The sequence below is a fragment of the Phodopus roborovskii genome, unplaced genomic scaffold (genome assembly GCF_943737965.1).
Source record: "Phodopus roborovskii unplaced genomic scaffold, PHOROB, whole genome shotgun sequence".
Classification (NCBI taxonomy): Eukaryota; Metazoa; Chordata; class Mammalia; order Rodentia; family Cricetidae; genus Phodopus; species Phodopus roborovskii.
The window spans coordinates 30,488,688-30,515,573 of NW_026125052.1; the positions used below are offsets into that span (position 1 = coordinate 30,488,688).

The 26,886-nt window shown below is 56.1% G+C and overlaps 1 protein-coding gene across 1 annotated transcript; it reads right to left on the reverse strand.

Annotated features, from left to right (window-relative positions):
- Nucleotides 1–581: 581 nt before the first annotated feature.
- On the reverse strand, nt 582–26,640 carry Rhbdf2 (rhomboid 5 homolog 2). The gene is made up of 19 exons (XM_051181127.1): nt 26,608–26,640; nt 13,870–14,031; nt 9,555–9,711; nt 8,559–8,683; nt 7,305–7,500; nt 7,021–7,224; nt 6,390–6,518; nt 5,956–6,074; nt 5,671–5,868; nt 4,479–4,590; nt 4,231–4,305; nt 3,916–4,077; nt 3,579–3,682; nt 3,413–3,476; nt 3,213–3,307; nt 2,926–3,001; nt 2,698–2,798; nt 2,363–2,516; nt 582–1,860 (listed from the first exon to the last, which is right to left on the reverse strand). The coding sequence occupies exons 3-19, from the start codon at nt 9,696–9,698 to the stop codon at nt 1,441–1,443; spliced, it is 2,478 nt and encodes an 825-aa protein (XP_051037084.1). The 5' UTR covers nt 9,699–9,711; nt 13,870–14,031; nt 26,608–26,640; the 3' UTR covers nt 582–1,440.
- Between the last annotated feature and the right edge of the window lie 246 nt (nt 26,641–26,886).

The following is a 26,886-nucleotide window of genomic DNA, read 5'->3' on the forward strand; positions in this document are numbered from 1 at the left end:
TTAATCTCTCCAGTCTCTGAGTGGTTTTTGTTTTGTTTTGTTTTCTGAGACAGGGTTTCTCTGTGTAACCAATCCTGGCTGTCCTGGAACTCACTTTGTAAATCAGGCTAGGCTTGAATTCAGAGATCTGCTGCCTCTGTCTCTTGAGTGTTGAGCTTAGTGTGCACTACCACTGCCTGGCTTTAGTACTTTTTAAATAAATATTCATTTTTATATACGTGTGTTAGTGGGACAAGGTGTCCACAGAGGCCAGAGGGGACTGAGGGACCCCCTGGAGCTGAAGTTGCAGTAGTATGAGCGGCCTGACATGGAAGCCGGGCGCCAAGGACAGGAAGTGAGCCATCTCTTTAGCTCCAAGTTCTCCTTTTCATTTTCCTGGAGGCCTGAGGATAAAAGCAGTGATTTATTTATGTACTTATTTATTTTGGTTTTTCGAGGCAGGGTTTCTCCTGTCCTGGAACTCACTCTGTAGACCAGGCTGGCCTCGAACTCAGAGATTGTTTGCCTCTGCCTCCCCAGTGCTGGGACTAAAGGCATGCGCCACCCCTGCCAGGCTATAGCAGTATTTTAGAGACACTGAATAGAGAATGCCATTTAATAAACTTGAGACATCGTCCATACAAAGTTAGCGTTACTTTAAAAAATTAGGACAATAATATAAATTGGAACCCCCCCCCAAAAAAAAACAAAAACAAACAAACAAAAAAAAAAAAAAAAACAAAGAAACAAAACACCAGCCCTGGGCGAGCCTCAAGGGTCCCCTGGGAGTCAGTCCTCAAGGTGGCTCAGCCCCTGGTCACATAAGCCGCGGTGAGACAGTAGTGGTGGAGGCATCTGGGCATCAGAACCAACCTGTGCGGCCAGACACAGACTGCAGCTAGGGCTGAGCTGGTGTACCAGATCCAGCTTCTTTGCATAACAAAAGCCCTAAGCACCCCCATATAACCATCTCTCCTTGCTTGTCACTGCCCCTAGACAAAGGCCAAAGCCTTTCTCACATGCTATGTCCAGAAGCAGGCTCACGAGTCCATGGACAAATGCAGGAAGGGCTCGTAGGGCAGGGGGGCGAGGAGAGACAGGAAAGGAGTCATAGCAGCATGGTGAGGACCTCAACCCTGGGGACAACTGAGAGACAGCAGCTGTGTGTCTGGCGAGGTCACAGTCACAGTGACACTGGGAAGGCGGCACCTGCAGAGGGCAGAGCCCCGAGCCCTGGGAAGAAAGGCAGGCAGGGCCTAGGACCTGAGCTGTGAAGAAACAGGCACTCTGGGTCAGGGACATTCAGGCCTGAGAAAGGGAGCTCTTCCTCCCTGTGGAATCTGCCTTTACTACCTGTTTTACACGGAGTCGGCGCTGTCTGGAGAGTGCGCCCCCGTGCTCAGGACCCCACAGCCAGCAAGTCTCAAAGGCACGTGGCCGCGGCAGACGCCATCTCTGCAGTTAGTGTAGCACCTGGTCCAGCTCATACTTCTCGCAGAATCGACTGGTAAAGGGGAAGCAGGTGAGGTACTCGATCCAGGGCCAGTTGATGGGGTAGATATACAGCCACAGCACCAGGGAGGCAAAGAGCCCGGCGAAGACCAAGAGCGACACCAGGATGAGCGCCCGCTTGCGGTACTTGTCACTGGTGCCGAAGGTGATGTAGGGGAGGAAGGCAAAGGCCAGCAGCATACCACTGAGGAAACCGAAGATGTGGGCAATGTTGTCTATCCAGGGCAGGAGGCCACAGATGAAGAGGAAAAGCACAATGGCAGACAGGTTGAAGAAGGCCTTCCACGGTCGCTCCAGCAGCTGCCAGCTTTGGAAAAGCTCCACAAACAGACACGCTAGGAGGCCAAACTGTGACCCCGCCGGGCCCACCTAGGGTTGGGGAAGAGAGGCGCCGCACTGACTCGGGACCTACCAGGGGCACATCTCGCACCTGGCACCTAGGGAACGAGGCAGGAGCTGCTGGGCTTGCTCTCTGCCCACCCTTGCACAAAACCTGGGTGTGTGACCCCTGTGCTTAGCACAGGCCGGCCTGCTGCTCCGAGACCACAGGCCGTGGGCGGAGCATAGACAGGAAGGAGCAACAGACTTAAGGGGAACGGATCAAAAGAGTCCTCCTGAGGGTGAGCACTGAGTGGGGATCCCTGTGACTCCTGACTATCCCCGCCCCCAAGCATGAAGGGGCCAAACAGTCAGCCCCAGCTTAGTGTCCATCCATAGCTGAGCTCAACACAAGCGGCTCTGTGCCCTGCGCAGACCCCGGGCAGGGACTAGAGCAGAAGCAGCAGGGTTGACTCTCCCACGTGCCACATCGCTTTAAGCCCAAAAGGGAGGGCGCGCCCACCCTCTCTGCCCTTGTCTCCCGAGTCCCTACCTCTGCCCGATAGGGGAGGAAGATGGCGCTGGCCAGGTTGCCTGTGATGCCGCTAAGGATGAAGATGATGGAGATGCGGTGCCAGCCGGCCAGTTTCTCTAAGTCCCTCAGGATGGTCATTTGGAAGACCACAGACACGAGGCAGTGCACTATGCTGGGGACAGAGACACGGCATCATCAGCTTTCCTTGTGTGCCCATCCACCAGCCGGGTATAAGCGCAAGGACAGCCAGCACTGGCAGGCGGAGTGGGCTGTGCTTGGGCCAGAAGCCCTTTCTCCAGCATCTAAGTGGGGAGGCATAGGAGTCTGGGCAGGGGTAGCGAGGCACCTCTTACCCAGCATGCAGGAACAGAGACAGCCAGATCCGATAGAACTGGTCGGGGACCTCAGGGTTGAGGAAAGGCAGTAGCCCGCACACCTTGTCCAAGCAGTGCACCTGGGTGGGGGGGACACAGGTCGTCACTGCTGCCTTAGGAGGCAGGCCAGGTGAGGCTTCCAGATGGGAAGGATCCGGTGAGCCTCAGGACCCCTACAGCTTCCAATACCCAGGCAGCCTTCCCTACCTGGGAACAGAGCGTTGCCTCCTCGTGGAAATAGCCATGCATGAACTCACAATACTCCCGCGTGGTGATCTCACAGCTGTGGACAGGAAGCACAGGGCTTCAGTGATCTAAAGGGCCCCTGCCCATTTAGGCTAGAGCCCAGCACCTGGCCACGGCGGCAGGCGATGGAACAAGCTCCCTTTCTACCTCACCGCCCCCTCCATCCCTGCCTCCTCATCACCCAAGAGCAGAGAGCAGAGGGCAGTTACAGAGGCCCACCAGCCTGCAGGGTTGGGGTGCTGGCTCACCTGCCCTTGGTGCCAATGCAGCAGGGGCGACCTTTGATCTTACAGTCTATGTGCAATAAGCCCGTGTGGTTGCTCTGGGCCTGCTCTGTGCAGATCTACGAGAGGGAACCGATGGCAGTGGGCCTCAGTGACAGGGAGCCAAATCCCCCCCCCCCCAGTCATCCCAAACGTCATCCCAAAGCCTTCTACCACTCACTCACCGGCCACTTGGTAATGTCGTCAGGCCAGATGTGGGCACCACTGGAGGCTGGTTCTTCACAGGTCCTGAAAACAGTGGTTGATTGGGCAAAACGAAGAGCTGTGACACCCCAGCCCGCCACACCCACCCGCCGGCATCCCAGAAGGCTTGGTGGCTCTATGCTGTACCTGGGGTCTTGGTGGCACACAACTGCTGATGGCTGCTTCTGGCCCTCAGACTTGTCTGAGGGCCCAGTATCATTCTGCCATTTTACAAAGGTGGCCAAAGTCTCCTGGGTGGTGGAGAGGAAGGCAGGTCATGCCGGGGCAATGTCACCCAGGGGTGCGGGTAGGGAACCCTCCAGGACAAGGACTATTCCCATTTCCCCAGGGCTCAGGTACTTCCTAGGAGCCAGTCTGTCCAGCTTTCCAAGCCCGGCTTTGGGTTTGCCAGCTGGGCTGGAGAGGGAAGGAGTGATCCAGTAGGATTGTGGTGGGGCTGGCAGGGTCGGGGGGCTGTACCCACCGAGCAGTCCTTCTTCTGGGTCTGGATGCAACCCGAGCGGTCATTCTGGACACAGCAGCCCGAGGCACGCTCAACGTCACGCTCCCTCCTCACCAGCTGCTCAATCTGCTGGTCTCTCCGGATGCAGGGTGAGAACTTTGCTCCTAGGTGGATCAGGTCAATCTGGGATTGGGAGAGGGACTGGTGAGCCATCACTCCACACTCAGCAGGTGCAGGGCACCCCACATCCACTGCGGAGCCTCCCCCAACTGCCCATCTACCCAGCGTGGAGTGACAGGGTACAGGGCTCCCAGGCACCCCTAGCCTAGGCCTCACCGAGCTGGGGCCAATCCAGAAGTTCTCCTGCTGGATGTATTTCACGCTCTCGTACACACCTCTGTTCTTCAGCACCTGTCAGGGAGGTAGTGTGAGGCATTGGAGGAGCAGAGTCCCGAGTGTGAGAGCAGAGGGGATGGGTTGCATCCCCCAACAGAGCCTCAGCACCTCCAGCTTGGGCCAGGCCACTGCGGTGGGAGACACTCGGAGCCCAACGTGCTGAAGGCCCTCGGCAGAGCCCTACTCACCAGCTGGGTGGTGACGTGCTGCGCGAAGCCCACGGGTGCAATGCCGTAGGTGCAGATCACCAGCAGGGTGACAATGATGTGGACAAAGGTCAGCCAGTAGGTGAAGTAGGGCCTGTGGGCAGAGGCCTCGTCAGCCCGGCAAGCTCACACCGCCCTGCCCCTGGGCTCTCTGCTCACCCCCGTTCAGCCTTCCCCACACAAACGAGGAAGACGCATCTCCAAGCGTCGCTCCGCTTAAAACCCCGATGGAAGCATCACCCCTGCTGCTGACCGGCAAGCCTGGCTGTGCTCATCTCTTCCTTTCTCTTCCGCTGGCACTTCCTGGATCAGCCCGACCCTGAAGCCCCAGGGTTGGAGAACTTTACATCGCCTGGGAGACTGCCCACCCCTCCACCCGTCATTTCTTACTCTGTACACGGAGTCCAGTGACTGCTGGGTCACACTGTGACCATACCTCATTCTTTAACCCCAGCTTCCTTTAACATCGCCGTCCCCAACCTCCCTCAGACGCCCTCTCTCCAGGCTCCAACCCCTTCTGTTCTGTTTTAACTTCTTTTGCTTTCAGACAAGCTATCTCTATCTCAACATATAGACCAGGCTGGCTTTGAACGCACAGAGCTGCCCGCCTCTGCCGGCTGAAGACTGGGATTGCACACTGAACTGGGGGTGGGGTGCACATGACATGGCATGAATGTGGAGGTCGCAAGACAACTCTGCGGATCTGCGGAGTTGGCTCTCTCCTTCCACCTTTACATGGGTCCCAGGGGTCAAACTCAGGTCACAGTCTCACTCAGCCATCTTGCCAGCTCCAGGCTCCAACTGCTACCTATCCTTCTGACCCAGCCACCCACAATACCTTTCTCTCGGGGCTGTGTACTAGAGCTTGTGCATGCCGGTGCTTGACCAACGTTTGTTGAGCGCGGATAGGGCAGCATATGTCAGTGGACCCTTTCCAGGCTACCTACACACACACACACACACACACACACACTCACACATGCACACTCACACACACATACACACCCTGCTCCCTGAGCACGTGTGCCTGGGAGCTTGTCATTACCCAGTAGACCTGTAGAGGGTGCTCTTGAAACATTTACTGAACAAGATGGGCTGGCGTTTGTGAAGGCCCTGAGAGGTCTAGAGGCTCTGGAAGCAGGCCCCTGCTCAGGCCAGCTCCTGGGGGGCTCACCGGTGGCTGTCAAAGCTCTCCAGCTGCCGTTGCACAGTGCTGCTGATGCTGCGGCGGTAGCTGCGGTTCAGCCAGTTGCCCACCACACCGAGGCCGTAGTGGCGCTTCTTCCGGTCAAATGCAAAGTGCTTTACCTTGGAGGCGATGCGCTTGCCACGCTGGGCCCCAGGGGCTGCGGGTCGGCTGCTGTACTCTTTTCTGGTGGTGACAAATGATTCAGCCTCAGGGGCCAGAGCTGGGCAGAGGGCAGGGCAGGGCGCAGGAGAGTGGCCACCCTGTACTCACAGAGGGATCTGCACTCCATCAGGGGAGGCTGGGGAGGCGGAGTGTGGGACCCCTCGGAAGTTGCTAGCAGAGAGCGGGGGAGACTCAAATACATCATCGTGCATAGAGCTCATTTCTTCCTGGAGTAGAGGGTACCGAAAACAGGGTAAGGTCACTGGCCCAAGTGCCATCCCCTAGCATGCCACTCAAGGGCAAGGCAACGCCGACGGAAGGAGAAGCCACATGCTGGTCATCCCTGAAGTGACTCTCCCAGTGGGTACATCCCCACTCCTCACCACCCCCCATGGGAGCCCAGCCCAGTGGCTCACAAAGGACACACCCATCCTGCCCTTGAACATTTTGGGGATCCCGGCAGGACTTGGTCAAGGCCCAGGTACTTCTCAGCTCCCAGGCCACCCCAGTCCCTGCCCAGAGAGTCCACACCCCATGCTTGCCTTACTAAAAAAGGAGGAGTCGAAGGTGTCTGCTCCATCGACCGCATCTTCCTCCAGGAAGCTGGGGTAGGCGAAGCTGCGCTTGACATTCCGGCACCGCTGCCCAGTGACGTCTAGCACTGAGCGCCCCTGGGCATGGGACAGAAGCATTATCATCAGTATCAGGACCCAGAGTCCAGGACCAAAGGGACAGTGTGCAGGTTGGCGAAGGCATGGAGCATCAGATCAGGCGATGGGTTTTTGCAGAAGGCTAGGATGGCGTTCCAGCTGCTGCTGGCCCTACACAGCCTCTTTCCAAGGTTCAGGGTCACTTTTCCCCTGGTAACCTCTTGCCTGTTAACGAGCAACTGGCACTCCAATACTCAAGGCATCCATATTCCATACCGTCACGCTCAATTCTATGTCCCTTACTGCTACCTCTTGATCCAGGACACTAGGCCCTTGCCCACTGATCGGATACTTTATCTCCCGTCATGTCTCCCATATCTGTGGAAAGTACCTTCCTAAAACAGAGGGGCAGTGAGGGTCTCGCAGCAGAACTGGGCCCTAAGGGACATGGGCATCTCTGGGCTTCAGGGTACGCATGCACTCACAGCTCAGTGGCTGCCATGGGTGGGGACGTGGGTCTCACCTTGAGGAGGGCAGCGGCTGCCTGAAAGCTCATATGGGCAACGGATATCCTTTTGCGGCGAGGCAGATGGGAGTAGCCAGAACGAACACTGGTGAAGGACGTGAGGGACAGGACTCCTGGAGTCAGAGGTGGGTGTGGAGCGTGAGGCCGGTCCACCTCATCTGGGTGGCGGAAGGCCCGGCCACGGGCTAGCGGATCCACAATCTGCAAGAGACAGTAGGTGAGCAAAGCTGCCCAGGCCCATGGGAGAGCTGCTCACTGCCCCCCATCTCCGGGGAGCCCACCTTGGGCATCTTGCAGGGCTTTGGAGACTCAGTGCCCTGGAAGGAGGGCACCTCCTGGCTGGGCAGCTCCAGGTCTCTCTGGCACGAGGGCTTGAGCCGGCCATAGTGCACACTGCAGTGGTGAAGACTCCGACGATGCCAGTTTTGTCTCTTGCCTTCCCAGTCGCCACTGACCCCGAACCACTGGGCTGTGCCCCTGCAAAAAGATACAGCGTGGATGGGAACCTGCGCACGCACTTCCAGGGAGAGGAGCAGTGTGAGGGGTCCTGGTGCACCTGTGTGTGCAGGGGAGGGGGGGTGAGGGTGCATGTGTGCATGTGTGTGCAGGGGAGGGGGTGAGGGTGCATGTGTGCGCAGGGGGAGGGGGGTGAGGGTGCATGTGTGCGCAGGGGAGGGGGGTGAGGGTGCATGTGTGCATGTGTGTGCAGGGGAGGGGGTGAGGGTGCATGTGTGCGCAGGGGAGGGGGGGGTGAGGGTGCATGTGTGCATGTGTGTGCAGGGGGAGGGGGGTGAGGGTGCATGTGTGTGCAGGGGGAGGGGGGGTGAGGGTGCATGTGTGCATGTGTGTGCAGGGGAGGGGGTGAGGGTGCATGTGTGCGCAGGGGAGGGGGGTGAGGGTGCATGTGTGCATGTGTGTGCAGGGGAGGGGGTGAGGGTGCATGTGTGCATGTGTGTGCAGGGGAGGGGGGTGAGGGTGCATGTGTGCAGGGGAGGGGGGTGAGGGTGCATGTGTGCATGTGTGTGCAGGGGAGGGGGTGAGGGTGCATGTGTGCATGTGTGTGCTGGGAAGGGACAAGTGTGGTGTGAGTGTGTTGGGAAATGTATGAGGTAACAGAGGAAATGTGCATGTGTTTGGGGAAACTGGTACAGGGAGAGGTGACCTGAGGGCGAGGACATGTGTGTCCCTGTTTATGTGTAAGGTAAGCCACCTGCCTGCCATACCATCTACCTCCAGGGCCCTAGGGAATCCGCGTCCCTGAGCTCCGCCGAGTCCCCAGTGACCAGGCTTAGAGGAATGGGAGCGGGAAGGCCCGGAGGGGTCTCTCCAGCATGCCGTGGAAGTTCCTGCGGGCCTGGGCACACCTGGAGCCCAGGCTGCACCACCTACGCCATCACGTCAGGCGCTGGCATTCCACCCCCACAGGGAGCTGACTCTCACTGACCGTCTACACCTCCTGGAAAGGGGACCCAGGGCTCAGGCCCTGTGAAAGGCCAGATTGTACAGGCTGCTGGGGTGTGCAGGTGGACGCTCACTTGCGGATGCTCTGGGACAGGGAGGCCTGCCGGCGGAAGCCAGGGCGTTTCTCCGCGCCACCCTGCCATCGTCCTCGGGGCTCCTGGAGGCTGACACTCTTCAGGAAGGCTGGGTTCTTGGGCCTCTGTGGGGCAGTGAGGAGGACATGTGTTGAGTACAGGGCCTGTGCACTGGTCTGCTGCTTTTATATTCAATGCAGGGTTCAATGCAGGCCACTTAAACACCAGACTGCCGAGCTGCGCCCCCTCCCTCCACAAGCCTTCATTTTGAACCTAAAGTGAACATTTTCTAGTGTTTTCTAGCAAGGATTGGGGATGTAGCTCAAGTTGGTAGAGCATTTGCCCAGCGAATATAAATCCCTGGGTTCTGGCCCCCACCACTACATACGCCAGATGCAGCTCGAGGCTAACCTGGGCTACATGAAACCCTGTACCCCCCCAAATGGACAAACCCCAGCAAACCCTCCCTATACATGATCTGCCCATGATCATGGGGTGGTCTCACGTCTTTTCACGTGACGTACAGAGCCGCAGGGTGAGCGGGCGGCCCCAACATAGCTCTCCTTTATGTCTTAGGCTGTGTGCAAAGCCCACGCTATCTGGGGCCTGTTCTCAATGAAGTCTTTATGGAACGGGAATGCAAGTGGACAGAAACACAGACCCATCCCCCCAGAGCCAGGCACTACCGGGTGGGCTGCTGGCACTGTGGGACCCACCCTACACCCACTCAGGCCACCACAGACAGCCCACACCCCCTCAGAAGAGGCCTGGCCGGGCCAGAGAGGGAAAATGAGAGCCTAGGCTTGCCAACAAGCCCTTTTCTCAAGGACTGTTCCTTGGCCACCAGGAGACAGAGCTCCCAAAATTTCAGAGTTCAAAGCCTCGCTCCCTACAATATTTCAGGGCTGTGCGCCTTAACAGATGGGCGTGTCTAGGCAGCGCAACCACCCAGAAGGTGTGGCACAGGTTGGCAGGTCTGCGCCTCCAGCCTCTCACCTCGGGAAGCATGCTGTCCTGCTCGCTGGGGGCCTGGGTCTCTGGCGGTGGGATGGTGATGGATAGGTTGGGTGGTTTCCGGCTCTGCAGGCGGCTGCCAGACACGGCGGAGAGGCTGCTGCCATTCTTGTCAGCGGAGGCCATGTTGTTGACGGCGCTAGAAGAGAGGCAGGGAGGGCAGCACAGGCGCGTAGAGGTGGCAGGATCTGATGGGGCTGGGGATCTTGGAAGCAGGGAAGGCAGCCCAGGGGCCAGCACCAACCTGCCCCACAGGATGGCCTCACACCAAGCTCCAGAGAGATGTGGCCAGGCCACACCTGGCTGGTAGAGGAACTCGGTGTCTATTTCTGACCTCACATTTGCATTTCTGACTAGCAGGGGGTGAAGAGGACCTTGAACCCCCCCCCCCCTTAGTCCCTTTCTGGTCTCTCTTTGGTGAAAGATAAGGATAAGGACTGGGTGTGGTCAGAGCAGGGCGGGGCGTAGGGTGGGCGTGGGCAAAGGGCCCTTCCTTGGTCTCTGTGGGAACATTCAAAGGACAGGAACGTTCCAGACAACCGAGCATGCCAAACTGCCACCTGGTGCTCTCAGTGCTGCTGGGCAGGCACACGCTGCTGCCACAGGAGTCAATCATGCAGGGAAGGGCAGGGCAGGTGCTTCTCGTGGGGGCAGACCTTGTGCACAGGAAGTGGTGGCCCTGCCTCTGGCCCAGAGGAAAGAGAAACCCACCATGCGGGTCCCCCAAGGCTGCACACTTCCTTCTCAGAGGCTTCTCAAAGCTGCTCGGGAGGCTGAGGGAGGGAGTGTCATTTGGGCCTGGGAGTTCAAGGCCAGCCTCAGTCACATAGCATGCCTCTGTGTGGTTAGTACAAGCCTATAATCCTGGTGCTTGGAAGAATGAGGAGAGAATATTGTGAGTTTAAGGGTAGCCTGGTCTACATCTGTTAGGAAAAGAGAAAGATAATTCAAACTGCAACTGGCCTGGTATTTCTCATTTTTTTTTTTTTTTTTCCCTTTCCTTTAAGAGCGGTTTCATCCGAGGCTAGCCTTGAACTTGCTGTGTTTCTCTTTTCTAATCAATTAATCAGTTGTGTATGCAGTGTTCTGCCTGCTGGCCAGAAGAGGGCGCCAGATCTCATAAAGATGGCTGTGAGCCACCATGTGGTTGCTGGGAACTGAACTCAGGACCTCTGGAAGAGCAGCCAGTGCTCTTAACCCCTGAGCCATCTCTCGAGCCCTGTGCTGTGCTTCTGAGTGACCATGGACTCCTCCCTCTCCCTCCCATGTGCTGGGATTACAGGCGTGTGCGACCATGTCTGCTGGGGATCAAGCATAGGGCTCCACGATTGCTAGGTAAGCGCTCTCCCGAATGAGCCATGTCCCCAGGCCTGTCATTTCTTTTTCCACAGTGACAAACTATTCTTAACAATAAAGGTGACTCATGCTCACTGAACGCAAAGACCGAGCAGGCAAAAAGGAAGCAAGCTTGGGGCCGTCCCTCAGGGTAGCCCCTGTGCTCCAGCAAACAGCATAGGATCTGGGGTCGGGTGTGGACGCCTTTCCCTGGGGAGCAGCCAGACTGACATCTCTGAGGACAGGAAAGCCCTGACTAAACAGGACATACCAATTCCTGACGGATGGTTACACAGGGCGTTTCGTTCAGCGTGGATCATACTGCGTGGGTGTGTAAAATATTACAAAGTACTACATGCAAGAGGCTGGCGCGAAGAACAAGGTGCTAAGAACTGCAATGGATCTGGACAGGTGGCCCTGTATGGAGGAGGTTGACTGCTCTGTTAGGGAACCTCTCCCTGCTTGGGACACGCTGCGGCTCACAGACGGGGCACCCGCTGTCTGTCTCTGTCCCTGTAGCTCTGGGAAGCTCAGTAGGAGGCAACGATGGGTAAAGTGAAGGGGGCAGTGCTCCACAGCCACCACACGGAGCCCCAGGTTCCAGCTCTCAGCAGCTTTTACTTTTATTTATTTATTTTACGTGTATGAGTATTTTGATTGCATGTACTTTATGCACAGTATATGTGCCTGGTGCCTACGGAGGCCAGAATAGGGCAAAAGGTGCCCTGGAACTGGAGTTATGGGTAGCTGCAAGCCACAACGTGGGTGCTGGGAATCACACCATGTCCTCTGCAAGAACAAGGGCTCTTGACCGCTGAGCCTCCTCTCGGGGCCCCTAGCTCTCTCCGTCTTTACCTTTCTCCACAGCCTGCTCTCGCCTTAGAGAGCTCATCAGCCTCCCCACCCCTCCAGCTGCTGCCCTTAAGTCCCCTCCAATGGACCCATCTTAGATGAAAACATCATGCCTGTGTCTCTGCTCAGCTCCAAGAGCCCGCTCTACTAGGCCAAGCTCCTCCATGCGGCTTCCGGGCCCCATTAGCTTCCCCACCTACCAGCTGTATTCTGACTGTCACTCCATTGAGGTGCCTGGGCTTGCCTCAATGACAGGGCTGAGCCAGGATTTCACTTGCAATAACAAAGAGAACAACACATTCTACTAGGGACTCCCAAAACGTTCCTCGAACACTGTCCCCAGCAATGTATTCACCAGAGCTAAGAGGTGACAACCACCAAATGTCTGTCAATGGAGACTGGACAGACAAATGTTTTTAAAGAGTTATTTATTTAAGTATTTATTATGTATACAGTGTTCTGCCTACATGTACACCTGCAGGCCAGAAGAGGGCGCCAGATCTCATTACAGATGGCTGTGAGCAACCATGTGGCGGCTGGGAATTGAACTCAGGTCCTCTGGGAGAGCAGTCAGTGCTCTCATCTTAATGCCCGTTCAATGCAAAAAGGACCGAGGTGCTGAACTAGGCTGCGACGTTGAGAGCGTTATCTAAGTGAAGATGTCACTCTCAAAAGGCATGGTGGCTCACATCTGCAATCCCAGCACTCAGGAGGCAGAGGCAGGAGGACCATGAGTCAGAGCCGAGGCTGGTGAGAAGGCTCAGGGGCTAAGGGTGCCATTAGACTTGACAACACCGATGTGGCCTCTAGAACCCACACTGTGGAAGGAGAGAATTGCCTCTTGTGTATGTTGTCCTCTGGCTGCCACGGGTACATTGTGGTATGTGTAGCATGTAAATATACATACACACAAAATAAATATAAATAAATGTGGGGAACTAGAGTCGGAGGCGGTCTGGGCTACACAAAGAATTCAAGGGATTCAATACATGAGATTGTATTGGGAAAAAAAGAGGAGCTAGGCAGTGGTGGCGCACACCTTTAATCCCAGCACTCAGAGGCAGAGGCAGGAGGGTCTCTGAGTTTGAGACCAGCCTGATTTATAGAGCCAGTGCCAGGACACGCTCCAGAGCTACAGAGAAACCCTGTCTCGAAAAACCAAACCAAACCAAACCAAACCAAACCAAAAGAGGAGGAGGAGAAGGAGAGAGAGAGAAGAGAGAGAGAGAGAACAGATAGATGCCTCAGTGGTTAAGAAGACTGGCTGTGCTAGGCGGGGGTGTCCCACGCCTTTCGTCCCAGCACTTGGGAGGCAGAGGCAGGTCGATCTCTGTGAGTTCAAGGCCAGCAGATAGAGTTGCAGCACAGCCAAGGCTACACAGAGAAATTCTGCCTTTAAAAAAAAAAAAAAGAAAAAAGAAAAAGAAAAAAAAAGAACACCAGCTCCTTTCCCAGAGGACCTGAGTTCAGTTCCCCCCAGCACCACATCAGGTGGCTCACAACAACCTATAATTCCAGTTCCAAGCAATCGATGCCTTCTGATTGCACAGGTGCCTACACACACAGAATACACACACACACATCAATAAAAATTAAAAAGAGGGAAAGAAAGAAAGAAAGAAGCCAGGCGTGGTGGCACATGTCTGAAATCCCAGCATTTGGGAGGCAGAGACAGGAGGATTTCTCTAAATTCAAGACTAGCCAGGGCTACATAGCAAAGCACCGTCTCAAAACAAACAACATAAAAGGAAAACCAAACAGAGCTAGAGATACAGAGAAGAGGTCAGGATGTCGTCTGGCGCGTGCAAGGTCCTGGGCTCCAATGATGCTGGGCCTCAGCCTGCAAACACCCCATGTCCCTCTGATCCCTGACCACATGGCAGAGAGGACCTTCTGACTCAGCCTGGATGCCAATTCCCTTCAGGGGCCAGAACAGCCTCAGCCCTGTCTCCAGGCGTCTGTTCATCTCTGAGACTGAGTTCATTGTCCTCTACACCAAACAAGTGGGGTGCCTGAGGCCACACACACACACACACACACACACACACACATACACACACACACACACACACACACACACACCCGCCACCGCCCAGCCACCAGCTTCTACCTTCAGATGTGTGCAGGGCCCAAGCTCCCTATGCCTGTGGGAGGGTGCCTTACACCATGTCCCTCTCCTTCCCTTGCTCTATGGACGCGCCCGGGGTCGTGGTGGACAGATGGAGTGACAGGTGGCTGTAGGTCAGGCAGGACAGCTGTCTTAGAAGCCAACCTGCGAGAACAGAAGGGCAGGTTAGAGGGGACAGGCCAGCGTCCAAATCGTCCCATTTTCCTGACCTCCCCCGTCTCCCATGGGAGGGGCAGGAGAAGCCCAGAGTGAGGGCCCTCATAGTGCTGGCCCAGCCACGGCCCACGAGCCCATCGAACTCAGGGTGCTAACCTACCAGTGCTCAGGCAATGTCTGGTCCAGGGTTTAACTGGAGCCAGGCATGAAGGTCTGCCTAGCTGAGGACAACCTTTAATTCCTGATCTTTCTGCTCTCTACCTGCTGTGTGTGGGGACCGTGTGTGTGTGTGTGTGTGTGTGTGTGTGTGTGTGTGTGTGTGAGACACTGCCCAGCTCACTAGGACTTTAATTCACAAGTCCAGGAATTGTTGGCTTAAAAAAAATTAATTGAAGTCAGGCAGTGGTGGCTCACACCTTAATCCCAGCACTCGGGAGGCAGAGGCATGGGGATCTCTGTGAGTTCGAGGCCAGCCTGGTCTACAGAGCAAGTTCTAGGACAGCCTCCGAAGCAATACAGAGCAACTCTGTCTCGAAAAACAAAAACAAACAAAAATTAATTTAATCTCTCCATTGTTAGTACTCGGGATCAAACTTAGGATATCAAACTTGTGTCGCAAGCACTTATGAAAAATATGTGTGGGCGTTTTGCCTTCATGTGTGCCTGTGCACCATATGCATGCCTGGTGCCCAGAGACCACAAGAGGGCTTTGGATGCCCCGGAACTGGAGTTACACAGGAGTGCGAGTCGCCGTGAGTGCTGGGAATGAACCACTGAGCCATTTCTCCAGCCCCAGGGACATCTACCTAACCCTGTCTTCTACTACGATTTACTGTGATGGGCTCAGTCCTAAAGTGCCTTCCATACATGTGTGGGGATGTGCGCTGGGCATGGCAGCATAGTTCTGTAATCCCAGCCCTGGATCCGTGGAGGCAGGAAGAGATCCATGGGGTTCGTGGGCCAGCTAGCCTCGCCTACTTGGTCATGTTCCTAGGTAGTGAAGTGAGAGACCTTGTCTAAAAACAAAATAGGTTTGTGGTCCCTGAAGAATGACACCCAAGGTTGTCCTTTGGCAGGCAAAGGCTCATCACACACACACACACACACACACACACACACACACACACGCACACAGAGGCAGAGAGAAAACAGGCCTAGGGATGACATCATAGATACAATGCTTGCTGTGCAAACATGAAGAACCCATGTAGAGCCAACAACAACAGCTTCTGTAATCCCAGCATACCTCCGGCAAGACAGGAGGCAGAGGACCTTCGGACACCCGAGGGTCAGCCAGCCCGGTGTACACACAGCAACAACAAAGAAATCCTGTCTCAACGCAAAAGGTGAGGAAGACTGACTTCCAAGACCAGTTTCCAACCTCCACACATGTGCCATGACGGACGCACCCTCATAGCACACCCCTGCCGATAGGCATCGGCACAGAGGAAGGAAAGGAAGGGGCTGAGCCTGCGGTTCTGAGGTCTGGTACCGCCATATATGCCAGTCTTCATTCAACTCCAGCATTACAAACAGAAACAGATTTATTTCCCATTAGTCAGCCTGATACTAGGGCAGTGCTCAAGGGACAGGGACCTGTTCTGCCGTGTGAGTTTTTACTGACGTAGACTCCACACAACATAAACATAACGTTAACCATTTGGAAGAGGACACCATGGTTTTAGGGAGCCTTGTTTGGGCACATATTATAAACAAGGCAGAGGCATACCGCGAGCCCTCCCTGGAGGAAGCTCCAGGAGCTACTGGGAAGTGTCAACAGTGTCTAGGCAAGATTGGAGCCTCATGTGCCCCGCCTGGCCCAGCCCCCTACATGCCCTGTCCCTCAAAACATCTCCCAAGAGGGACATTATCTTGTCACACTTCTGATTTGTAGGTGGGCAATGGAGGCTCAGAGGGGTTGATTAATTCACTCAAGCTCACACAGCAGGGAAGGGGTTACAGCTCAGAGTGAAATCATCAGACAGTGGTGTGAGGCCACCTTGGGAGTCATCCACAAAAGGAACCGTGGTCTAGCCTTCTAGTGATTTTCAAAGCATGACTGGCAGAGCCTGTGCTGCCCAGAGGCTGTGGTGGGTGAACTGGAGCAGGAAGTGGTCTGGGCCCCTGTCTGCTCCCACCTGCTCTGCATTCTGTATTGGGGCTGTAAAACTGGGTGGGTAGCGGGCTTGGGAGAGCAGAGGCAGAGTTGGCCCAGGACCAACAACCTTGGCTTTGGCTCCATCACCATAAAGTGTCAGGAGTCCTATCCCACAGCCCTCTGAGGCCACAGATGGAAGCCACAGGGGGTGGAGCTGGCAGACCCTGAAGAGCACTGGTGGTCACACGAGGGCCCTGCTTGGGGATAACTCCATGACAACAGCCTCACCTGGGGCCTCGATGCAGAAGCTCCTCCGCTTGGCAATTGTCTGGGACCAGAGGGCAGGGAGAGGGCATCAGGCGGGCGTTACCCTAGGAAGCTGGTACCGATGGGGAGGGGCAGGCGGCCCCAATCACACTCACTTCCCCTTCCCCACACCCCCCCCAAATGAAAACACCAAGTTGCCCACATATTCACTGGAGCATGGTCAAATTCCCAGACCCCTAAAGAAAAGCAAGTCTTTCCTCCACCAGAGGCCCTCACCTGTGAAGATTACATTTCAGTATCTTTATCGAATTTTCTTTTTGCTTTGTTTTGTTGTTTGCTTGTTTGTTTTTAGACATGGTCTCTCTGTGTAACCATGGCTGTCCTGGAATTCGCTCTGTAGACCAGGCTGGCCTTGAACTCACAGATATCCACCTGCCTCAGCCTCCTGAGTGCTGGGATTAAAGGTGAGCGCCACCTCTGTCTGACAGAATTTAAGTTTATTTGAATTATTAAATCTTTATCACAATTTTTAAATACTCCCTTCAACAGATTTCATGTCTGGACTGTTTTGTGGGGGGTTGCGACAAAGGGCATCACAGAAGCCTTCAGCGCCTCTCATCCTCAGTTGCGAGTCTGCACGCATTAAAGCCACAGCAAGAAGTTTCTGTGCCCACAGCAGCCGGGAGCAGCACAGACCACGGCCTTCCACATGGTGTTCAAGGATCACAGACATCAGTGTGGTTTCCAGGGGCAACACGGGTCACAGATACCAACATGGAAGTCTTCCGAGGGGAGGTGACAGAAAATGAACCATTCTTCACCTCAGTTATCATGTTGCTCAGTCAGGGTGACGGTTCGGCTGGGCAGCATGCCCAGCGTCAGGTCCTGTGCGACCTCCGGGCGGGCTGCTGCACACCACCCTGCCCTGGGCACCAGCAGCCCTGCCTGCACGCTGGGCACAACCGCCCGTCTCCCCCACTGCTTAAGGAGCGTCGCCTCCAGAAAGCCTTGTCACCGCTGGGCGCTCACCGCATCCCAAGGCGCCGCATGACTGCAGGAGTCTCCTGCTCTATCTCACACCCAGTCAGTCCCCATGGAGTCCTAACTGGGGGAGGCTGGGGGTCTGTGCAGCTGGGGATGAGGTGAGTCTGCACGGACGCTGGGCACAGTCCCTCTCTCAAACCCCGCAGCTGGCTCTGGAGGTCACTCACCTTGCCCTGTCCCATTGCAGGGCTCGGCCGGTGGCTCCTGGGTGCTGGCTGAGGATGAGGCCCAGTGGCCTAGTTCCCTGGCTAGCCATAAATACTCTTTTCCCTTCTGAGGAGCTGCCCTCAGAAGCCAAGCCTCCAGCCAGGGAGCTCCATGTACACCCACGAGCCCTCCTGGCTGTTATCTGTGCTAATCTCCAGATGGAAATGGCAGTCACAGGACACGGGAAGCTCAAAACCTCTGGGACAATATTAAAGCTTGATGGCAAGGGTGGGGAGGGTCAGGAGTCCAGGAAAGCCTTTAACCATTGCCTGTAAAGACGGCACCAAGCCTCCAATGATGGGCCACAAATAGCTGAACCCTTGTGGCTCAGTTTCCCCTTCTGTTCACTGGCCGTTAGACAAGGTAACAACTCAGACCTACAGATTATGAAGGGTTTCCCTACCACTTTCTCCCAGAACTTCTCCTGACCCCTCTGCCCCAACCTATGTAGGGGTGAGCCCAACCCTTCCCAGGACCGCTTGGCACAGCGGTGGGGATGAGCAGATTCTCGCCAGGCTCCTGTGTGACCTATGTCCACGGCAAGCCACACAGGCCAGACCAAAAAAAAAAAAAGCGGGAGCCGCCCTACCAGCCACGTATCTCCCGCCCCCAGAAATGCTAGTTCACTGCAAAGGAAATTGTGACATCCTGGGAGCGGGCTTCCTCTTGCCCACAGTCACATCCGCCGAGCTCTTCAAGACCCCAGGCTTGCCGCCCATGGGCGGGGGTGGAAGGGGCCAAGGCTAGGGCTGTGGCCTCTGCCACCTGGATCCTGGTCTAAATTCTAGGGAAAAGCCTTCCCCACAAGAGTCTTCAGCCAGAGCCCCAGAGATGGGCTTGGATTTAGCAGCCAGGGTTGAGGGTAGGTCAGTTTCCTCTTCCTTTAGAGCGGTATCCAGCAGGGGAGGGGGCAGGGCAGACACAGAGAATGCACAGCCACAATGAGATCGCCCCTTGACAGATGGCCTCCATATCCTCACGAGGGTCAGCATGCCCTCCCAGAGAGCCTTCAGATAGCACCCACCCAGCCCGCGGTGGTGGCCCCGATTAGGCACACAGAAACACAGACTCAGAAGCTGCCCAGAATGCCCAGAGATTCCGGTTTCCCCACAAAGGGTGGGGCCTGGCCACTCCCAAATGAGGCAGGTGCAACCCAGGCATGGTAGCCTGTTAGGCAAGGTCACCCCCCCCCCCCAGTGCTCCCCCAGCCACACTAGGCAGGCCGTCCCTGCCTTACCAGGCAGGTGACATTGGTGGCACTGTCCTCCCATTCTGTCCAGGAGAGGGTCCACCTACCCTTCCCCTAATCTCTCCAACATGCTTATTAATAAACCCCCACTCCCTTAAGTCTGTAGACTGAGGAGCCAGGGCATTAAGGTAGCTTGACATCGGTATTCCCAAAGGAGTGCGAGCCTGTTGTAAGATCCAAGGCCACATATGGCCAGATATGGGGACAGAGGGAGGGGCCGATGGATAAGAAGTAAGTAGCCCTCTCCCTTCCAGGGAAAGGGGGAGACCCTTATTCACCACTGAATATGACCAAAGGGGACAGTTACAAGTCACCTAAACGAAGGACTAAAGTAACCCACACCTGCCCCGGAAGCCATGCCCAGCTCTGGGCTGTGGGCAAGTCTGGAGCTTGCAGAGAGTGGGCAGAGCAGAAGTGGGGGGTGGCAGACAAGCCACATGCCAGGTCCCTGCTGAGTCACAGATGATGACAGTGTGGGCTGGGGGCAAGGAAGCAACTTCTCCCCCCAGCTGGCTTCCCTGCCACAGAAACCAAAGCTGCACCCTCCCTCCCTCCCTCCCTCCCAGAGCCCTGCTGGGAACCTCTGGGTTTTCAGAAAACTACAAGAGGAAGCAGAACCCTCCACTGCTGCAATCCCCTGTTAAAAAAAGACCTCCCAAAGTTCCCCTGCCCTGATGGTCCTGGAGGGAAGGATAGCCCAGCCCATGTAAGACAGCTGTCACCTAAGGCGGCTCCAGATTGATTTCCACACGGCTAGGGACTCGCTGTTGAGTGTCTCCTGGCCCGGGGAAGAGGCAGCAAGGCGAAAGCCTGACAGGAGGTCCCGGGGCAGGACCTGGGAGGGTGGCAGAGGTCGCAGCAGCAAAGGCCACAGGGGCCACAGAGGAAGGAGGAGGAGAGGCCCTGCTCCTTTGCCGTAGGCTGGGGGCAGCGGGTGGCAGCACTAAGTCAGCACACCGCTGGCCTGTGCCTGGTGGCCACCCACAAAAGAAAAATGGTTTTGTGGGTTCACACCCTGCACAGATCTCACAAGCAGCAGGCATCCCCCCACCCAGCCCCGACTTCTTTCCTTCCCCCCTTGACTTCCCAGGGCTTGTGCCAAACTCATTTCACAAGATCAGACCTGCAGAAGCTCGTTCAAGGGCTTGGCAATCTGCTGACTTCTTTGGGGTTTCCCCCATTAGACCCTAAAGCTCTGGGCTCCCTCTGACCCAATTAGAGCAACCTGGGCGTCACAGCCCACCACAGACACGGGAAGCGGGTACTAGGTCCCAGGGAACTGCCAACGGCAGAATGTGTAAGTGCGAGAGGACCAGTGTGTAGGTGTGGCGCCCTGCTCGCCTTACGTCCCCTCTGCCCCCATCTCTCTGGGCTTTCTCTGGACCACTAGCCAGCTAGCCAGGCAGAAGTGCGAATGCCTTCCTCCTCTGCTGGGGACTCTAGTCCTAGGAGCAGGCTGAGGTGGGGGAGGGGGCAAGTTCTGTATCCCCAAGGCTCTAGATGCTCCAACAAATGGGCATGAGTGTAGTTCAGTGGTACAAAGCTTGCTTGGCGCACACAAGACCCTGGATTCCATCACAGCAACACCACACACACACACACACACACACACACACAAACACAAACACACAGAACTAACATACTTACTAGGAAACAGATATGCAGCCTGTCACACACACAGAGACAGAGAGACAGAGACACAGACAGAGCTAACATACATACTGGGAATACTGGGAAATGGGAATGCAGCCCGGAGTCCCCAGCTCAAACTCCCCTGGCAGCTGCTGGTAGAGGCAGGTCCCCTCTGACAACAGAGTGAAGGTGTAGGTTCCTTGACCAGAACCTAGGACAGAGTCCTATCACACCCCAGGCACGCAGCGGCAGGTCACAGGGCTGCTTTGGGGACAGACAGCTTTGGGGACAGAACAAAGACAGTAGCAAATGGGTGGCTGGGTTCTAGGATGCTTGTCTAGCAGCCTGGTCTCCTAAAACTGTATATTCTGCCCCACTTCTGAAGCCCCGCCGGGGTGGGGGGGCAGAGGTGAGGACGGCACCCACAGAGAGTACTCAACACCGACAACCACATCAAGATGAGCCTGCTCCTGTGTAGATCTGCCTGTCATGGGAGCGTTGGCTGCTGGAACTGGGTTTCCATTGGTCTTCAAAACCAGAAGAGGCATGTCCAGTGATTGGGGCAGGCTCCAGCCTGGGCAGGGGATGGGGTGGGGGTTGGGGGGCGGGGGGGGAGGTGGTGTTGAGTAAAGGTCACACCTTGACTTCTCAAGCACAGGGCTGGCTGAGGTTTTGTCTGATAGTCACAAGCCAATCGCCTACCCACTTCCCACCTTCCCTGCAGGGAAGCGGCTGCCTAACTAGGAGAGTTGGCACCATGGGCCCAGCTCTGTTGTGTGATTTTGAGGGAAGCCACAGCTCTGCACCTGGTTTGTTTATGTAGCCCCCGCCCCTCCCAGAAGTCTGTCTGAGCCCTGGGTGTCTCTGTCACAAATAACCAGGGCTCAGACATCACACAGCATGCTCTACTGAGGGACAAAGTTTCACCATATCCATCCTACAGTCCTTGTTCAGGGTCACTCAGCAAGAAAACAGAACCAGGCCAGGTGTGGGCATTGAAAAGTGGCAAAAGGTTTCGGGTTGCCCTATGTGGCTGTCATGAACATACTCAAGGCAGCTCCCTGGGCTCCCTGCCCAGGTCTGCTTCTGCAGGCTAGGAGCCCCTCCACAGGGAACATGCCAGCCAGACACTTTTCAGCTTGTAAACTGTTATTAAGAAGCTAATAAACTTGATTTCCCAGAACTCTGCCCCGAGGCACCCTTCCCCAGGAAGATGCTAGCCGCAGACACAAACGGGTACCAGGGATTCAGGGCACTTAGGCACAGGACGATCCAAGTTGTGACCATAGCAGGTGAACCTTCAGGGCCACCTGCCCAACACTCTCCATCTCACTTTGGGGCAGTATGGGGATCTCGTGTTAAAGAATGAGGTGTGCTGGCCACCAGAGTCAGGGCTCACCTGTGGCCTGGCTACTCTGTCACGGTTCGTCTGCTATGAGATAGGATGACATGACACTCCTTACAAGGACAGCAGACTCTGCACACACAATGCCTGATGTATAACCAGTAGCTAGCTGGCGGCTTTCCCCCCTTATCTGAGCTTTACCGTCACGGCCCACGTGGTCATGTGTCAGGGCTCTTCCCGACAGGTGGGAAAACAAAATCAAGGTTCAACAATATTAAATTACAGATCTAGATCCCACAGTCAGCAAATGGTGAAGCCGCAGCCTGCTAGGGTCCTACTTGTTTGTTCCTTTGGGTTTTCCTGACAGGGTTTCTCTGGGTAGCCCTGGCTAACCTGGAACTCACTCTGTAGCCCAGGCTGGCTTCCAACTCACAGAGATGCACCTGCCTCTGCCTCCTGAGTGTTGGGATTAAAAGCAAGCGCCTCCGCCATCCAGCAAGTTTTTAATTTTTTTTAAAGATTTACTTTTTTTTCTTTCTTTCTTTCTGTGTGTGTGTGTACAGGTAGGTATTTTACCTGCGTGTATATCTGGACACCAGATACACACAAAGCCTGTGGAGACCAGGCAAAAGTGTTGGGTCCCCTGGAAATAGAATTATAGTCAGTTGCAAGCCACCATGGGCATGCTGGGAATTGAATCCACATCTTCTGCAAGAGCAGCCGGCGCTCTTCACTCTGCCCGCTTTTCAACATGAGGCGCCGGGCAGCAAAAGGACTTGTCTGGAGTGGCAGCTCACTCTTATGTAGACTGAGTGCAAGGACCTTGGGCTCATGAACCCCTCCCCCACCATCCAGTGCAGGTGCCTGGGAGTGGGAACACCTACTGCTTGGGGTGTACTTCTCGGCTTATCGGGCCTTTCACAGACATTATCTCATTAACCTAACCGAGGCGGGGCCGAGGAGGCGAGGCGGGGCCGAGGAGGCGAGGCGGGGCCGAGGAGGCGAGGCGGGGCCGAGGAGGCGAGGCGGGGCCGAGGAGGCGAGGCGGGGCCGAGGAGGCGAGGCGGGGCCGAGGAGGAGGTGGCCGTCATTATGCCGCCTGGCCCCCTGCCTGATAAAAGTCCCTTAGGGCCCAGCTGAGCCTTCAGTTTCCAGACCTGCTTCTACCCAAAATCCCAGGGCACGTTCCCACCCTTCAGGGACCCACCTGGAGAAGGAAGAGGCACCCTGTTCTCCCCCACACTAGCTGTGATTCAGTGGACACCTATTAAGGCAGAGGAGCAGGGCTCCATATCACACCCCCAGCCCCAAGGGGTTCTCCGCCCCAGACAGCTCTTTTTGGGGTTCAGAAGATCTGGACGTGCTTTCCAATCTGACACCCCAGTAGCCTACAAGGCAGGGTCTCTCCAGTGATGTAAATCCATGCCATGCACAGCAACCTCTCCAAACACAAGCAATCTCAGGAGTGTGAAGTCGGCTCCCTTCAGGGTCCCCACCACAGGCACAACCAGGCTGAGGAACCCCCACCTCATAACCCTCCACTGCACATCTGGAGAAACTGAGGCAAAGACTACACACCGCGCGCCTCACAGACCCGAGTCCGCTGGCCTCGCCTCCTGGTCCTCGAGCTTGGGATCACCTGCCCCTCTGGCCAACCATGGTGTCCTATCTCACACCCTGCCAGCACTCACTTGGCCAAACCACTATGCAGGGTGGGGGGGGGAGGTGGGCAGGGGGTGGGGCACAGACAGAAACTGCCTTCCACAGCTTTTGAACCCCAAATGCTTGTACCCGAGAGGCTGACTAAAATCTGTTCAAGGGCGGTAACACCCAGCAACTCCCCACAGTTCCCAGAAAATGTGGAAAAGGTTGTTCCTCGTGTGTGTCTGCCAGGGACACTTGGGGACATCCTAGGAAACCCTCCATTCTTCCCACAGCAGGGCAGGGAAGCTGGCTCTTCCAGTGAGGCTGCCTGTGTGCCAAGAGCTGCCCGCCCTGGCAGTGTCCCTGTCCCAGGCCTGTGCTGGCTGCTGAGGTCAGCCAGCACTCAAGAGTGCTGAGTCTGGTCCCTCCTCCCCCAGCCTGAGTTGGGTAGGAAACTAGGAGCTGCTCCCAGCAGATGGTGAGGTCACTTTGGAAATCCCCTCAGGCAATGGGGCAATACCTAGGCAGGATCCCAGAGTCTCCAGGGACCTGCAGGATGGGGGTGGGAAGTTGCTGCTGGGAGAATACACCCTCTCCCAGCTCCCATATGCGAGCTGTGTGAGGGAACCCAGGCCCAGAGCATAAAACCACAAGACAGGCACACACACTTGCAGCCCTGTGATTTCTTCCTGCTGTCATCGGGTGCCTCTCTGGGACACAGTTTATACAAGCAACGGAGCTTGTGAGATGGCTCAGCATTGAAGAGCACTGGCTGCTGTCCAGAGAACCTGGATTCAGTTCCCAGCACCCACATGGCGGCTCACAACCATCTGTAAGCCCAGTTATAGGGGATCCAACACCTTCTTCCGGCTTCAGCAAGCATCAAGCATACACACGCTGAACAGACATACCTTCAGGAAACACTACACACACACACACACACACACACACATGCGCGCACACACTCACACGCATTCACACACACACACGAATAAGGCACTGTTCATAGTTCAGGTCACAGGAGAGGTATCAGTGAGCCCAAAGGACTGAGACCCAATGTTCTCCCTAAGCTTCTTGATGTGATTCATCCTTACTCTTTCAGACTCCTCCTTCCCAGGCAGCAGAGATGTGGGGGCAGGGGTCACTGACCGGAATGAGCGAGGTTTGGGGTGGGGGTGGGTGGCTTTGAGGAAGTCTGGGTGTTTAGTTTTCTGCCTTCAGAGGCACATACTTGGGGGGGAACTACTACAGTTATATCTAGTTATAAAGGTCTGGTCCACACCTCCATTCCCAGAAAGCTGGGAGCCAGGAGCCCAACACAGGTTTTTGGTCACCCTTGGGGTTCTGTTAGGATGGCTTTAACAGCTTTTATCCTTCTCTGCCACTGAGCAAATGCATCAGGGCCGGAGCCCACCCAGACCAGGATTTGCAAACGTCACAGAGGCAACCTGGCAGGAAAGATCAGGTAGCCACGAGGAATTAGGAGATCCGTTATTCCCTGGATGATGTTTTCCTGGTGTAAACAGCCAGGAGAGTTAGTTCTGTGTTCAGAAGGAAAATTCCAGTGGGTCACATGGTATCACCCATCCATGAGGCCTCAGCTTGACCAGCTTTGGGAACTCTGTGGGAACAGGGCTTGGTCTCCAGGGATATGTGAGCTCAAGGGTTACTCTGGCTCACCCTGGGCTTACCCTGTGTGGGAAGCTACCCTGGGTGAAGTGCTCCAGGCCTGTGCTCTGAGAAGCCGCCCCCCTCCCAGCTCACCCCCCCCATGGGGCCAGGAGCCAGCAGGCACCATTCAGGACACTCTCCAGGGCAGACAGCCCTCACACCTCCTTACCTCCCTCCCTCCCATCTGTTTTAGCTGTTTTAGATCCATCCTAGCTCTTCCCATAGCCCCTGGAGAAACTGAGGCAGGGAGAGGAAGTCACAAGCAGTAGGCTGAAGGACCCAGTTACAGTATGGTTTCTCAATATTGACTTTTGGGGGGCCCCAATTCTGTGCATTGTAGGTGGATCCTAGGTCTCATCCAACATGCTAGCAACAACATGTGTTTCCTATCTGATTAGTGGAAGACTAATACCCTTAGCAGGCAAAAGAGCCCCTATTGAGAGCCCCTGTTCAAAACCAAGTTTCTCATCTCCCAGACCTACAGTAGAGTCACAACCGCACAACACAGCGGCTGAGGACTATTCCACCGGCAGATCTCTCTCTCTCTCTCTCTCTCTCTCTCTCTCTCTCTCTCTCTCTCTCTCTCACACACACACACACACACACACACACACACACAGAGGAACTCCCAACCTAGCAGGTTGAGAAACAGCTGCCATTCCACTTGTGGGGCCAGCAATTTCTCAGATACACATCACCTTCGCTCTGTAAGCCCCAACCGTACAGACTCCCAGCTCAGTGTTTCCTGGAGCTGGGTCAAGGCATGGACCTGGATTCTCTGTGTGCCCTGGGGTGGAGATAGAGGCCTGGGCCCTACAGGTCCTAGAGCTCCCTACCCTTTAACCCAATGAGCAGAAACACCATTCGGGGGCCCAACTCCCCAAACCCTTCGGTCCATAAACCAGGATTATTCCCGAGTACAATTTCTGCACTTCGGTCCACTCTGGTGGTGTGAACCTACCCCCCCCCCGCACCTGTTTCCACCTCGGAGACGCTCCACGCACAAACTTCAGCCCCGGGCTCCGAGTTCACCCGGGAGAAAGTGGAGCGGAGCCTTAAGAAGGTCTAAAAGGGATTTTTGGGTGGAAGGCGGGGCCGCAGGTTCCAACACAAGGCGGTGCCCTCTTTCTTCCCGGGCTTTTAAACTTTAGCGCAAACCACGCGCCGGGTCATCTGGTGACCGTACCCCGGGGAAGCCCTCAGGCGCCCTGGTCGCGGTGAGGCCGAAGATCTGCGGGTGGGATCCAGCAGCCCAGCGGGCACAGAGGGCAGCCTCGGCCTCCAGGGCGCTCCGCAGGGCGCGCAGCCCCCGACCCTCCCCGCGGCCGTCACGGGCAGCTCCGGGACTCCCCAGACACCGCGGCCTAGTGGCCCCGAGCTCCGGCGCGCCCAGTGGCCTTTGCTCACCTCTCAGAGTCCCCTCGTCCCGGGAAGCCGCTGCGATCTGAGCGGGCAGCACGGCGGGGTGGTGGCTCCACCGAGGCTGGGCGCCGGCGCTCCGCCTCTTCCCTACCTGCGCGAGGGCGCAGGGGCGGGACCTGGGGGTGGTGGGCGGGACCTGGCCGGGCGTGGCTTCTTACGTGGGCGGGGCTTCAGATGGGCGGGGTCGACCCACTGCTTCAGCCTTGGAGGGCCTCCTGGGTTGTTAGGCTCTCTGTGCTCCACTCAAGGCCACGTGTAAGCACT

What these genes read in the sequence shown, in the direction of transcription:
- Rhbdf2 (XM_051181127.1), bottom strand. Translation starts at nt 9,698, where the DNA reads ATGGCCTCCGCTGACAAGAATGGCAGCAGCCTCTCCGCCGTGTCTGGC. An exon ending in CAGCCGCTGCCCTCCTCAAG is followed by an intron (nt 6,519 to 7,020) that starts GTGAGACCCACG and finishes TCCCATGCCCAG; the next exon opens with GGGCGCTCAGTGCTAGACGT. An exon ending in CCCAGAAGAAGGACTGCTCG is followed by an intron (nt 3,683 to 3,915) that starts GTGGGTACAGCC and finishes TCCACCACCCAG; the next exon opens with GAGACTTTGGCCACCTTTGT.